Below are 13062 nucleotides of genomic sequence, written 5' to 3'. Positions count from 1 at the left end.
CCATGGGAAGGACTGGTATTACCCAGGGAGCTGGTGCAAAGTAGGAGCCTTGGGGAACATGTTGAGGGGATGTCAGAGTAAGCCCACAAAGACTCAGAAGTGGCCAGAGAGTAAGGGGAAAATGGGATAGAATAGAGCAAAAGCCACGGGAGGCATTCCTTGAATTCCTTGGACTCAGATATGTTAGGGGACAGGAAACACATTTAAGATAACTGAAAAGAAGAGACTTAAGTATGCTGCTGAGCTCTTAGCAGGGGAGGCAGCTGATTTTACCACTATTCCAGACCCTAAAGATTTCTCCTGAAATTGCACTGTTATGCAGGTTTTTTCCTTCTCTATTGCCCCACCTCTGGGGCCTACACTCGTTTATCTTCTCTGATTTATCTGACTCATCCACATATCTCTGCAAAGTCTTAATGTAGGTTTCCAGGATTTAATGATTTTTTCAATCTACTTTAAAGTTCTTCAGGAAGATTCTCCAGGTCCGTCAACAGTTTTCCCCTTCATGACTTTGTGACCAAGTTTTCTTGTTCCACTATCCAGGTGTTCCCAACAAGTTGCTGTAATGGTGGCCCTCATAAGCTTGTCTAGAAACCCTAGAAAGCTCAGAAAAATTATGAACTTTGCCCAGTAAGAGGCTGGGAAGTCAGCAAGGGTTTTAAACAAAACTGACCCCACTTGTTATATGCTCCTTTCACTGTCCAAACGTCAACCAAGGTAGGTTTTCACTGTGGGACGTTAAGACGCTGCCGGCGTCCTCACCCCTTCACCGCCAGAGCTGATTCGAAGGCCAGGGGGCGCCAGCCCCACGGGGGCTCTCACCGAGACGCTCCCAGCAAGCCCTGCACGCGAGCGAATGACTGGCGCCAGGCGAAACGCATAGGACCTCCCGAAGCAGCCGAGAGCAAAACGACCCATTAGAGTTGTGCTGAGACCCGCGGCGGGCCGGGCTCTCACTCGAGATTCTCGCCCGTGGGATTCCAGTCCTGGGCTGAACGAGAGAGAGTTTTTTGTCACACCCCACTCTTTACTGTTTCGAAAAACTAAGGTTAAAACAAAAAAGCCCAAAACGTCAACACGGGGGACTCCAACACTGGGGTGTCTGGAAACACTGGGGTCTTCAGAAGCTCTGCACATGCGTCCGAAGTTCCGGGTTCTGCACGCAGCCCCAGACCCCAACCTCACTTCCGCCCTGCGCCCCTCGAGCCCCGGCCCGCCCCGGCACTGGCCTTGCGCCTGCGCACAGTGGGATGCGCGAGGAGGTGGGGGGCAGGGGGCGGGGCTACCTCAGGTCCCGCCCGTGGCGCGGCCTGTGGGCTGCGAGGAGGATCCTTGCCTAACTTGCAGGCAGCGCAGGGCAGACGGCGGCAGGAGAAGCGGTCGTGGGCAGGATGAATGCAGGCTCAGATCCCGTGGTCATCGTCTCGGCGGCGCGGACCATCATAGGTGAGCGGCCGGCGGGCCTCGCGCAGAGTCCGAGGCGCCTGCTGCTTCGGCAGGAGCGCCGAGGGCCGGACTTGTGTAGGAGGGGAGCGTATATGGAGGAAGCCGCTCAGGCCAAGCCTGGAGGACCTGCGGGATCCCTGGAATCCCCGGCCTCCCGCGTTGCCTGACCTGGCGCGACAGCCCCACCCTCTCCTCTGCCGATGTGCGCACTCCGTCCCTTGTGCTCTGATTGGCTCCCGGGGTAGAGCCATCGCGTGGCCTGCGTCTCCCATTGGTTGGCGTAGGAAGGCGTTCTCCTGCGGATCCCCTGATTGGCCGACTCCGGGAGGCGCCATCGGTAATGCCTGTGGCAGGGGCGGAACTGCTAGGTGGTCTGAGCAGGGCTTTGGGCTGGGGTCGGGCTGTCACACAATGGCTGGAAGTCGCGACTTCATCTCCTTCGTGCCGCATGGTTTTCAAAGCCCTCGATCCGCCGGTTCCTTTTGTTTGGGAACCATGGGGCCGCATCCAGTCCTTCGGATTTGGGGAAATAGAAGGGGTACAGCGGCGTCCCTAGGCCGTTCCGAAGGTCGCTTGTCTGGCCCTCGGCCACTGCGAGTCCTGGCACCCACCTTGACCTTTGCTCAGACCAGCAGGTGTGGGAACGTGTGGGAGGAGGGTCACTGCCTCCTCGCGGTGGCCTTGCCAAACAGCGTCATGAGGTCCCGCTGCTCCTGGGTGGTTTCTACATTACCCACAAGCTTGTGATGTCCGCGCTCTCCGCCTTTCTATTGCAGGTTCCTTCAATGGTGCCTTAGCTACTGTTCCTGTCCAGGACCTGGGCTCCACTGTCATCAAAGAAGTCTTGAAGAGGGCCACTGTGGTTCCAGAAGATGTGTCTGAGGTCATCTTTGGACATGTTTTGGCAGCAGGTAACTCTCAGTGATTCCAGGAGAAGTCAGGCTTATTAGAAACAGCCCATAAACACGCACGCACACACACACACACACACACTCATTCTCTCACTCAAGTTCTTCCCTCCATGCTTTTGCTCAGAGTTCCATCTGTTAAGATTCCTCCTGTGGCCCCTTCTTCCAGCCCTGTCAGTAGCTTCTATCCAGTTTGAGACTCAGCTTCTTGGCCAGGCAGGGTGGCTCCCACCTGTAATCCCAGCACTTTGGGAGGCCGAGGAGGAAGGATCACTTGAGGCCAGAAGTCTGAGATCAGCCTGGGCAACAAAGCAAGACCCTGTCTCTACAAAAAATAAAATTATTAGCCAGGCATGATGGCCTGTGCCTCCCAGCTACTGGAGAGGCTGAGGTGGGAGGATCACTTGATCCCAGGAGTTTGAAGCTGCAGTGATTGTGTCACTCACTGCATTCCATCCTGGGTGACAGACTGAGACCCTTTCTCGAAACAAACAAAAAGACTTCGCTTCATTAATATGCTTTTTGTGAATGAACTTAGACCACTGACCTATACTGCCTTTTCATTCTTAAGACGCAGGGCCGGCCAGGCATGGTGGCTCAAGCCTGTAATCCCAGCACTTTGGGAGGCCGAGGCGGGCGGACCACGAGCTAAGGAGATCAAGACCACCCTGGCTAACACCGTGAAACCCCGTGTCTACTAAAAATACAAAAAATTAGCTGGGCATGGTGGCGGACGCCTGTAGTCGCAGCTACTCGGGAGGCTGAGACAGGAGAATGGCGTGAACCCGGGAGGCAGAGCTTGCACTGAGCTGAGATTGTGCCCCTGCACTCCAGTCTGGGCGACACAGTGAGACTCCATCTCAAAAAAAAAAGCAGGGCCAGCCTGATGGATAGGAAAGTATGCCTGCTCCTCCTTATTACCTCAGAGTGTCACTCATTCACCAAAAACTTATTCAGTTCCTCCTGCGTGCCCCATATTGTGCTTAGTGCTGGGAGTATGGCTCCAACAATACAGGTAAGTTCCCTGCACCTCTTAGGACTCAGTTCTGAGCTTGGAAAATAGGTGCCACATCATGCCCCTTGCAAATGGGGCATAATACTCCCTAGAGGAATATAACTGAGTCCTGAGAGTGCCCACATCTTCTGATTCTTTGGGTTTCAACACTCCTAATTAATTAATTATTATTATTATTTAAAGAGACAGGGTCTTACTCTGTCATTCAGGCTGGAATGCAGTGGTGTAATCAATCAGAGCCCACTATAACCTCAAACTCCTGGGCTCAAGGTATCCTCCCACCTGAGCCTCTGGAATAGCTGGGATTACAGGAGCAGGCCACCACACCTGGCTAATTTTTAAAACTTTTTTGTAGAAGTGGAGTCTCTGTTGCATAGGCACGTGTGCAGTGGCTGTTCACAGGCACAATCATGGTGCACCATGGCCTTGAACTTCTGAGCTAACTGGGACTACCGGTGCATGTCTACTAAGTTTAAGGCTTTTAAAGCACTGTGCTAAGTGCTTTCCTTTCATTACCTCATTTAATCTTCCCCACAAGTCTGTTATATCCTATTATCTTCATTTTACAAATGAATAAATGAGAGTTTGAGAGGTTAAATGACTTACCAGGGTCACAGTTTGAAGTGGAGCTAGCACTTGAACTTAGATTGGTCTTATTCCTTAAGCCAGATACCTTCTACAATTATGTAACAAATGTTTATTGAGCACCTACTTTGTGCCAGGCACTATTTTAGCAGCTGGAGATAAGCAATGCTCATATCAGACAGAAATTCTCATTCTCATGAAGCTCATAGTATGCTAAATGCTAGCATTATTAATTATGTTAGCACCTCATTTCTTTTTTTTTTTTTGAGGTGGAGTTGCGCTCTGTCGTCTAAGCTGGTGGAGTGTAGCCATACGATCTCAGCTCACTGCATCCTCCATCTCTCAGGTTCCAACAGTTCTCCTGCCTCAGCCTCCCGAGTAGCTGGGATTACAGGCACCTGCCTCCACGCCGAGCTAATTTTTGTATTTGTAGTAGAGACGGTTTCACCATGTTGGCCAGGCTGGTCTCGAACTCCTGACCTCAAGTAATCTGCCCTGGTTGGCCTCCCAACATGCTGGGATTACAGGCGTGAGCCACTGCTCCCAGCCTGAGGCACTGCACCCGGCCTGTCTTTTTAATATGTATATGATCCTACATGTATTTTCAGTCTGAAGTAACCTTACCTGTTTTTAGTTTCCAGCCTAATCCCAGATTGATAACATTGTGATGAATATAATCTCTAAGTTTTTGTCAGTGACTTATTTGCTAGTTCTTCCCCATAAACTCACCAAGGAAGGGTGGTAGGTATGAATTATCTGAAACTTGGAATAGAGTAATCACTGTATAGACATTTACCGTTGACTCTGATAACAGACAATGGTGATTGAGAATATTTGAAACTTTTAACTCCATTCTATTCTGTGCTACTTTAAGTAAATTATGTATTTTTCCCCAACTAAAGGAAGTCCTGTAGTTGAATTATAAAAAGGTATTTGTGTTTCAGTACTCTGAATAAGAAAAAAAAGGTATTTGTGAATTCTGAGTTTGTATATATCTTGTTATATAACCATTTAAACATAGTGTGATGGATGCTAAGCAAGAACAGAACTGCTTTTTGTCAAAGGTTTTCCTTTTTAAGTAACCCCTTTTCTTCTCAAGTGTCTTAAGCCATGATCTTGGGAGCAAATGGCGCTAGTTAGAAACACTGATAATGCCTAGGTTATATCCTGTGTTTATTAGACATAGGTTTGATAATGCTTATTTAAGCCCTATCTTTTTTTTTTTTTTTTTTTTTTTTTTAAGACGGAGTTTCACTCTTGTTGCCCAGGTTGGAGTGCAGTGGCGCAATCTCGGCTCACCGCAACCTCCGCCTACCGGGTTCAAGCAATTCTGCCTTAGCCTCCCGAGTAACTGAGATTACAGGCATGCACCACCACGCCTGGCTAATTTTGTATTTTTAGTAGAAACAGAGTTTCTCCATGTTAGTCAGGCAGGCTGGTCTCGAACTCCCGACCTCAGGTGATCTGCCCTCCTTGGCCTCCCAAAGTGCTGGGATTACAGGTGTGAGCCACCGTGCCTGGCTATTTAAGCCCTATCAAAAGATGAAGATGACACCCCTTTCTTAAGGTATTAATGACTTCTTTATGGAGGAGAAAGCTTGTATCTATGAAATACCTACAGAGCAGCACAAGACAGTATATATTCAAGGGCTAGAGTATGACAGGTGGAGAGTGTAGACAGGCCTTTTTGCCTCCAGTGGGCACTTACCTGACCTGTAGGCTTTCAGAAGTGGCAGGTAACCCAACTGGTAATTTTACACGCATTTGCACTGTGACATTTTGTCTTTCTCCCTGATTGCTAAGAGTCCTCTGTGTTCCTCTGTGTTCCTCTTTCTAGGCTGTGGGCAGAATCCTGTTAGACAAGCCAGTGTGGGTGCAGGAATTCCCTACTCTGTGCCAGCATGGAGCTGCCAGATGATCTGTGGGTCAGGCCTAAAAGCTGTGTGCCTTGCAGCCCAGTCAATAGGGATAGGAGACTCCAGCATTGTGGTTGCCGGAGGCATGGAAAATATGAGCAAGGTAAGGCCTCTATGATGAGATGGCTTTCACTGACCTCACACCAAGAAACTCATGTCTGTGCCAGAACAGAGTAAACTGATGCATATCAAAGCCGGAACTAGTGAACAAATGCACAGAAGTGACAACCTTGATCGCTACTTGAATGTGAATTATTCTTCAGTTTGGGTGGGAAATCCAGGTTGATGAAAAAATTTATCAACCAGTGTGATTGGAACCCAATATACTTTTTCTAAACTGTTAATGAAGCATATAATATTTTCTGAATTAAATTCATAATATTAGTTGCTTGATGTCCTTGGTTTTAAATTTCTTTCCCATTGTGAGTAAAAGGCAGAAAACAAATGTTGCCACTTACCTTCTTGGTGCCCTTCTCCAGTAGGTTTGCCAGGCACGATTTGTTTCACCAAGTTCCATACCTCAAACTGGCATAGCGGTTGAAAGAAAAAGTATATTCCCTGCTTTCTACTTAGGCAGCTCAGGGGCTGAGCAGCACATTCCCTGGATAGAAGCTGATTCAGCCCAGCCATTGCTGAGGTTCAGGAGGAGGCAGGCTAATGGTAGCAAAAATAATCGGAGTGATTTTAATGGGATGACACTGACATCTGTGTAGTACTTTACCAGGTGCTTTTGTACATGTGTTCACAACATCCCCATATAGGGTAGATGATATCATTCCCAGCTTACAGGTTAGGAAACTGAGGCCCAGAGCCAGCATTCAAATACAACTCTTCCAACTGTAAGTCCCATCAATAACTCTTTCCATTCTAATATACCTGCGATTGAGTTGGTGAGAGTCAAGACTGGCCGCTACTCAGAAATCCCTCCCCATCATTTAGTTAGGCAGCCTAATTATTCTCATCCATAAAATAGGTAACATTATATCATCCATTAAAATAGGTAACACATTGCTGGCTTTACTTCAGCCCTTAGAAGGTTTCTTCATTTAACAGATAATTAATTGCCTCGATGGAAAGGATAAATGGGACTCATAAGGAAACAGGACACAGAATGGGTAGTTTTGAGGGAGAATTGGAAATGGGTAGGTAGGAGACTAATGGTTCCCCATAACAGGAAAGATGAAGTCTGCTAATTCCAGGGGTCTTTAGACCCTGGCCTGGCTGAGAACCTGGAACTGGTGAGAAGGGCTGCAAAGGGGCCTAGATGAAGACTTAGGAAATATTAGATAGTTTTGAGTTGTATTCTGGGGAAAAGACTAATTATAACTAAGCCTAAATCCATTTTTATTTCTGACTTCTAGGCTCCTCACTTGGCTCACTTGAGAACAGGAGTAAAGATAGGTGAGATGCCGCTGACTGACAGTATACTCTGTGATGGTCTTACAGATGCATTTCACAACTATCATATGGGTATTACAGGTAAGGCAGACATAGCTGAAACTATATTAACTTTAAAAAGGTTAAAAAGACCATATAATAATCTGCTTCTTAGGTGCTTTCATCCTTATCGCCAGAGACTGTCTTAAGGACTTTTGTATCTCTTCTTTGATTAACTGAAGTGAAGTGAGTATTCTCTTCTTTGTGAACCCTTGATTATCAGAGAATGTTAGAAGTGGGAAGTACCTCAGAGTTCTTCTGGATCACCCCCTCATTTTACCAAATGAAGGAACAGGGCCCACAAATAGTGAGAGGTGTAGTAACAGAGATAAACAATTTTTTTTTTTTTTTGGATACCTAACTGTATTTTTTGTACCACACAATTGGGTTATTGGTCATTCATGTTGAAGGGTCCTGTGGTCTAGGTTTAATGGAAAAGCAACTGGGAAATCAAAAGAACTCATTTCTTTAGTGCACATGTAAAAGTTAGGAAACAGAATAGACATTTTAGAGTTAAAGAATCAAACCCTGAGAACTTAAGCACCTTGCTCAGATGCTTGCAGCAATGGTTCTGGTTCTATGTAACATATAAATATGTGAAAAAGGTAATGGGGAAAAGTACAAGATTCCAAAAAGAGGGAACGGTGTGCGTGAATGCAAGGAAGGAAGGAAGGGCTTAGAGATATGGGAAGCAAGGCCGGGTGCGGTGGCTCAAGCCTGTAATCCCAGCACTTTGGGAGGCCGAGGCGGGCGGATCACGAGGTCAGGAGATCGAGACCATCCTGGCTAACACGGTGAAACCCTGTCTCTACTAAAAAAAAATACAAAAAACTAGCCGGGCGAGGTGGCGGGTGCCTGTAGTCCCAGCTACTCGGGAGGCTGAGGCAGGAGAATGGTGTAAACCTGGGAGGCGGAGCTTGCAGTGAGCTGAGATCCGGCCACTGCACTCCAGCCTGGGCGACAGAGCGAGACTCCGTCTCAAAAAAAAAAAAAGAGATATGGGAAGCAATGAGAAGCTCAAGGCATCTTGACCACTTCTCAGTTTAGAGCCACAACAGAGAAGGCTATAAGAACACAAGCAGACCATGGAAGACACTGTGTGACCCACTGCCTCAACCATAACTAGAGGTGGTCATTAAAAATGCAGATCCCGAGCCCTTTCCAAGGTGTGCTGTGGATTGAATTGTACTCTTGTAGCCTCCAGCACTGTGAGAAAATAAATTGCTCTTGTTTAGGAAAAAAAAAAAAAAAAAAAGCTCAGGTCATGATGGAGTACTTGACAAAGATTAGACTTCCTACTATAAACAAGCATAAAATTTGTGAAAATATATGAAGCCACTGTTTTCAGGTGTTGACTAATACTCATGTAAGACTGAGATCTTGAGAGAGAGGAAAACCCCACTATCACTGTCTCTACCTGGGACACTTCCCAAACTTATAGAGAGGCAGAGCCTAAGCTGGGAACAGTGGTCTCAGTGATCTGAAGAGGCAGAGAATTTGGGGCTTCTGAGATGGCTGGAGTTTGTGGGGCAGAATAAGGGGGAGAAGAAAAAAAGAACCCCAGAAATCTGCAAAAGGGTCCCCTTAAGTCTTTGATCAAATACTAAACTTGTAGATAACAGCTTATAAGGCCTAGTAGAAAAGAGCTGCAAGGGAGAGGTGAACTGGAGATTTTATAGATTACTAGGAGATAAAAGTTCTGGACAAGCGAGTGGAAACCTTACTGAACCCCTTGGACACTCCACTGACATCTCAGAAAGACCACAGTTGAGGGGTAGGGCCCAAGCCATAGAGTAAAAGCTACTCTAGACCCAAACTAATAAGCTTAAAAACAAGCCTCAAAAGGACCAAGGTGATTTGCCAGTATTTTGACTGCTTGTGGAAACAAAACTCAATCAATATATTCTCTAAAGATAGTAAAATCCATGTGTCCAACTATATAGCAACTATAATGTTCAGCGTGCAATAAGAACTTTCTAGATACACAAAGAATTAGGAAAATATAGCTTACAGCCAGGTGGAAAAAAACCACAACAGTCAACAGACCCTGCAATACTAGAATTAGCAGACAAGTATCTTAAAGGCTCTATTTTACATACGTTTAAAGATACAAAGAAAGATATAATCTTCATAGAGGAATAGATGTGGACATCTCAGGAGTAAAAGGAAAAAATATAAACAAGAGCCAAATAGAAACTCTAGAACTGCAAAGTACACAATCTGAAATTAAGAATTCACTGGGATGGGGCCGGGCATGGTGGCTCACACCTGTAATCCCAGCACCTTGGGAGGCTGAGGCAGGAGGATCACTTGAGGCTGGGAGTTTGAGACTAGGCTGAGCAACATAGTTAGACCTCATCTCTAAAAAAAAAAGAAAAAAAAATTCTGAATGGCCTTAACAGCATCTTGGAGACAGAAGAAAAAGGGTCAGGAAATTTGAAGACAGATCATATACACAACCTGAAGAACACAGAGAGAAATAATGGAGAGTAAATGAACAGGCCAGGCACATTAGCTCACACCTGTAATCCCAGCACTTTGGGAGGCCAAGCCGGGTGGATCATCTGAGGTCAAGAGTTCAAGACCATCCCGGCCAACATGGTGAAACCCTGTCTCTACTAAAAATATAAAAATTAGCTGGATGTGGTGGCCCATGCCTGTAATCCCAACTACTTGGGAGGCTGAGGCAGAAGAATAGCTTGAACCCGGGAGGTGGAGGTTGCAGCAAGCTGAGATCACACCATTGCGCTCCAGCCTGGGTGACAAGAGCAAAACTCTGTCTCAAAAAATAAAATTAAATCAAATTAAAAAATAGGCCAGGTGTGGTGACTCACACCTATAATCCCAGCACTTTGGGAGGCCAAGGTGAGCAGATCACATGAGGTCGGGAGTTCAAGACCAGCCCTACCAACATGGAGAAATCCTATCTCTGCTAAAAGTACAAAATTCGCCAGGCTGGTGGTGCATGCCTGTAATCCCAGCTACTCTGGAGACTGAGGCAGGAGAATTGCTTGAAACTGGGAGGCGGAGGTTGCACTGAGCTAAGATCATGGCATTGCACTCCAGGCTGGGCAACAAGAGTGAAACTCCGTCTCAAAAAAATAATATATAAATGAACAGCCTTGGTGGTCTGTGGGACAAAATAAATAGGATTAGCATGCATGGAATAGGAATCCCATAAATAAAGAAGAGAGAGGCTCAAGCCTGTAATCCCAGCACTTTGGGAGGCCGAGACGGGCGGATCACGAGGTCAGGAGATCGAGACCATCCTGGCTAACACGGTGAAACCCCGTCTCTACTAAAAAAATACAAAAAACTAGCTGGGCGAGGTGGCGGGCGCCCGTAGTCCCAGCTACTTGGGAGGCTGAGGCAGGAGAATGGCGTAAACCCGGGAGGCGGAGCTTGCAGTGAGCTGAGATCCGGCCACTGCACTCCAGCCCGGGCGACAGAGCGACTCTGTCTCAAAAAAAAAAAAAAAAGAAGAGAGAGAATGGGGCAGAAAAAAACTGAAGAAAATTTCCAAATTTGGTGTGAAAAGAAGTTCAAAGAGCAAGATGGACAAGGCAAAAATTGCACCTTAGCAAACTGTAGTAAAGAGGAAAAAGAAAAAGATCCCGCCACTGCACTCCAGTCTGGCAACAGAGTGAGACTCTGTCTCAAAAATAAAATAAACAAGAATGAAAGTGAAGAATTGCCTGCACACCTATGTTACAAGAAATACTAAAGGAGCCAGGTATAGTGGCATGTGCCTGTAGTCCCACCTACTCAAGAGCTGAGGCAGGAGATTGCTTGAGTCCAGGAGTTTGAGTCTAGCCTAGGCAACGCTATCATAGTCTACTATGATTGCACCTGTGAGTATCTGCTGCATTCCGGTCTGGGTAACATAATGAGACCTCAACAACAACAACAACAACAACAACAAAAGAATAGCTTCCAAACCTGGGGGTAGGTAAAGACAAGTGAGACCCCAGCTCTTAAAGAAGGCTTGAGAGAAATGATACCAGAAGATGGAATCTTGGGTCTACACAAAAGAATGAGTAGTGCCAAAAATTGTAATTATGAAGGTAAATATAAAAGATTGTATTTTCCTTCTTAATTTACAAACAGATGTGGCTAATTGGCCGGGCGCGGTGGCTCAAGCCTGTAATCCCAGCACTTTGGGAGGCCGAGACGGGCGGATCACGAGGTCAGGAGATCGAGACCATCCTGGCTAACATGGTGAAACCCCGTCTCTACTAAAAAAATACAAAAAACTAGCCGGGCGAGGTGGCGGGCGCCTGTAGTCCCAGCTACTTGGGAGGCTGAGGCAGGAGAATGGCGTAAACCCGGGAGGCGGAGCTTGCAGTGAGCTGAGATCCGGCCACTGCACTCCAGCCCGGGCGACAGAGCGAGACTCCGTCTCAAAAAAAAAAAAAAAAAAAAAAAAAAAAAAAAAAAAGATGTGGCTAATTAAAGTAAAAAACATAATATTTACAACATATATGGATATAATAGAGGTAAGGAATGGGGTGGGTAGGCAGGTGTGTTGGCTCATGCCTGTAATCCCAGCATTTTGGGCAGCCGAGGCAGGAGGATTGCTTGAGGCCAGGAGTTGAAGACCAGCCTGGGCAACATAGCGAGACCTCATCTCTACTAAAAATAAAATAAAATAAATTAAGTCCTGGCATGGTGGTTTGTGTCTGTAGTCCTAACTACTTGGAGGCTGAAGTGGGAGGATTGCTTGAACCTGGGAGTTCGAGGCTGCACTGAGCTATGATTGCACCACTGAACTCCAGCCTATGTGAGAGAGTGAGAGGCCCTATCTCTTTTGAAAGAGAGAGAGAGAGAGAGAAGGAAGGGAGGAAAGGAGGGAGGGAGAGAGGGAGGGAGGGAAAGAAGGAAGGGAGAAAGGGACAGAGGGAGGGACAGAGGGGAGATGAGGGAACAATGGAGCTGCACTTTCATATGGTCCTTAAATTTTTATGTGAAATGGGACAGAATTGAGTCTAAGTAGATGGTTATAAGTTAAGGATCCATATTGTAACCCATAGGCGGTCACTTAAAAATATGCACATAATTATTGTCCCATTGTAATCCCATCATAATTGCAGCAGACTTTTTCTTAGAAATTAAAAACTGATTCTAAAATGTATAAGGCCAGGCGCGGTGGCTCATGCCTGTAATTCTAGCACTTTGGGAGGCCAAGACAGGTGGATCACTTGAGGCCAGGAGTTCAAAACTAGCCTGGCCAACATGGTGAAACCCCGTCTCTACTAAAAATACAAAATTAGTCAGGTGTTGGTGGCAGGCGCCTGTAATCCCAGCTACTCTGGAGGCCGAGGCAGGAGACTTGCTTGAACCTGGGAGGTAGAGGTTGCAGTGAGCCAAGATACTGCACCATAGCATTCCAGCCTGAGCAACAAGAGTGAAACTCCATCTCTAAATAAATAAGTAAATAGTGTATTTTTAAAATGCAAAGCACTCAGAATAGCCAAAACAATTTTGAAGTCAGAAAATAGCACTTACACGTTCTGATTTTAACATTGCCTATAAAGCTGTGGTAGATAAGACAGCGTGGTTTTGGCATAAGGACAGAGAAAGAGAACAAAGTTCAGAAACAGACCCAGACTTATGCTCGTTTTCAACAAAGGCATCAGTGGAATGAAATGGAGAAATTGAAGTCTTTTCAACAAATGGTGCTGGAACACAACAGATTACTCACATGGGAAAGATGAACCTAGATCCCTCCCTCGCCATATATACAAGTTAATTTGAG

At 46.3% G+C, this 13062-nt stretch overlaps 2 protein-coding genes across 3 annotated transcripts in view; one reads left to right on the top strand and one right to left on the bottom strand.

Annotated features, from left to right (window-relative positions):
- Nucleotides 1–419: 419 nt before the first annotated feature.
- LOC115896991 lies at nucleotides 420–1797 on the bottom strand. Its single transcript, XM_030929454.1, has 2 exons — nucleotides 1287–1797; nucleotides 420–991 (listed from the first exon to the last, which is right to left on the bottom strand). The coding sequence occupies exon 1, from the start codon at nucleotides 1779–1781 to the stop codon at nucleotides 1404–1406; it is 378 nt and encodes a 125-aa protein (XP_030785314.1). The 5' UTR covers nucleotides 1782–1797; the 3' UTR covers nucleotides 420–991; nucleotides 1287–1403.
- Nucleotides 1252–13062, top strand: part of ACAT2 (acetyl-CoA acetyltransferase 2) — a 19341-nt gene continuing 7530 nt past the window's right edge. Inside the window, exons 1-4 of one of the 2 annotated variants that reach the window (XM_010368496.2) lie at nucleotides 1252–1446; nucleotides 2223–2357; nucleotides 5792–5973; nucleotides 7232–7349. In XM_010368496.2, coding sequence (XP_010366798.1) covers nucleotides 1392–1446; nucleotides 2223–2357; nucleotides 5792–5973; nucleotides 7232–7349 — 490 coding nt within the window. In that variant the 5' untranslated portion in view covers nucleotides 1252–1391. Of the gene's footprint in view, nucleotides 1447–1926; nucleotides 2084–2222; nucleotides 2358–5791; nucleotides 5974–7231; nucleotides 7350–13062 lie in introns of those variants that run through there. The other variant, XM_030929452.1, reaches the window with a different exon arrangement.

Source organism: Rhinopithecus roxellana, chromosome 4 (assembly GCF_007565055.1).
Source record: "Rhinopithecus roxellana isolate Shanxi Qingling chromosome 4, ASM756505v1, whole genome shotgun sequence".
Lineage (NCBI taxonomy): Eukaryota > Metazoa > Chordata > Mammalia > Primates > Cercopithecidae > Rhinopithecus > Rhinopithecus roxellana.
The sequence above is the reverse complement of the archived record's forward strand: the minus strand, read 5'-3'. Positions and strand labels throughout refer to the sequence as shown.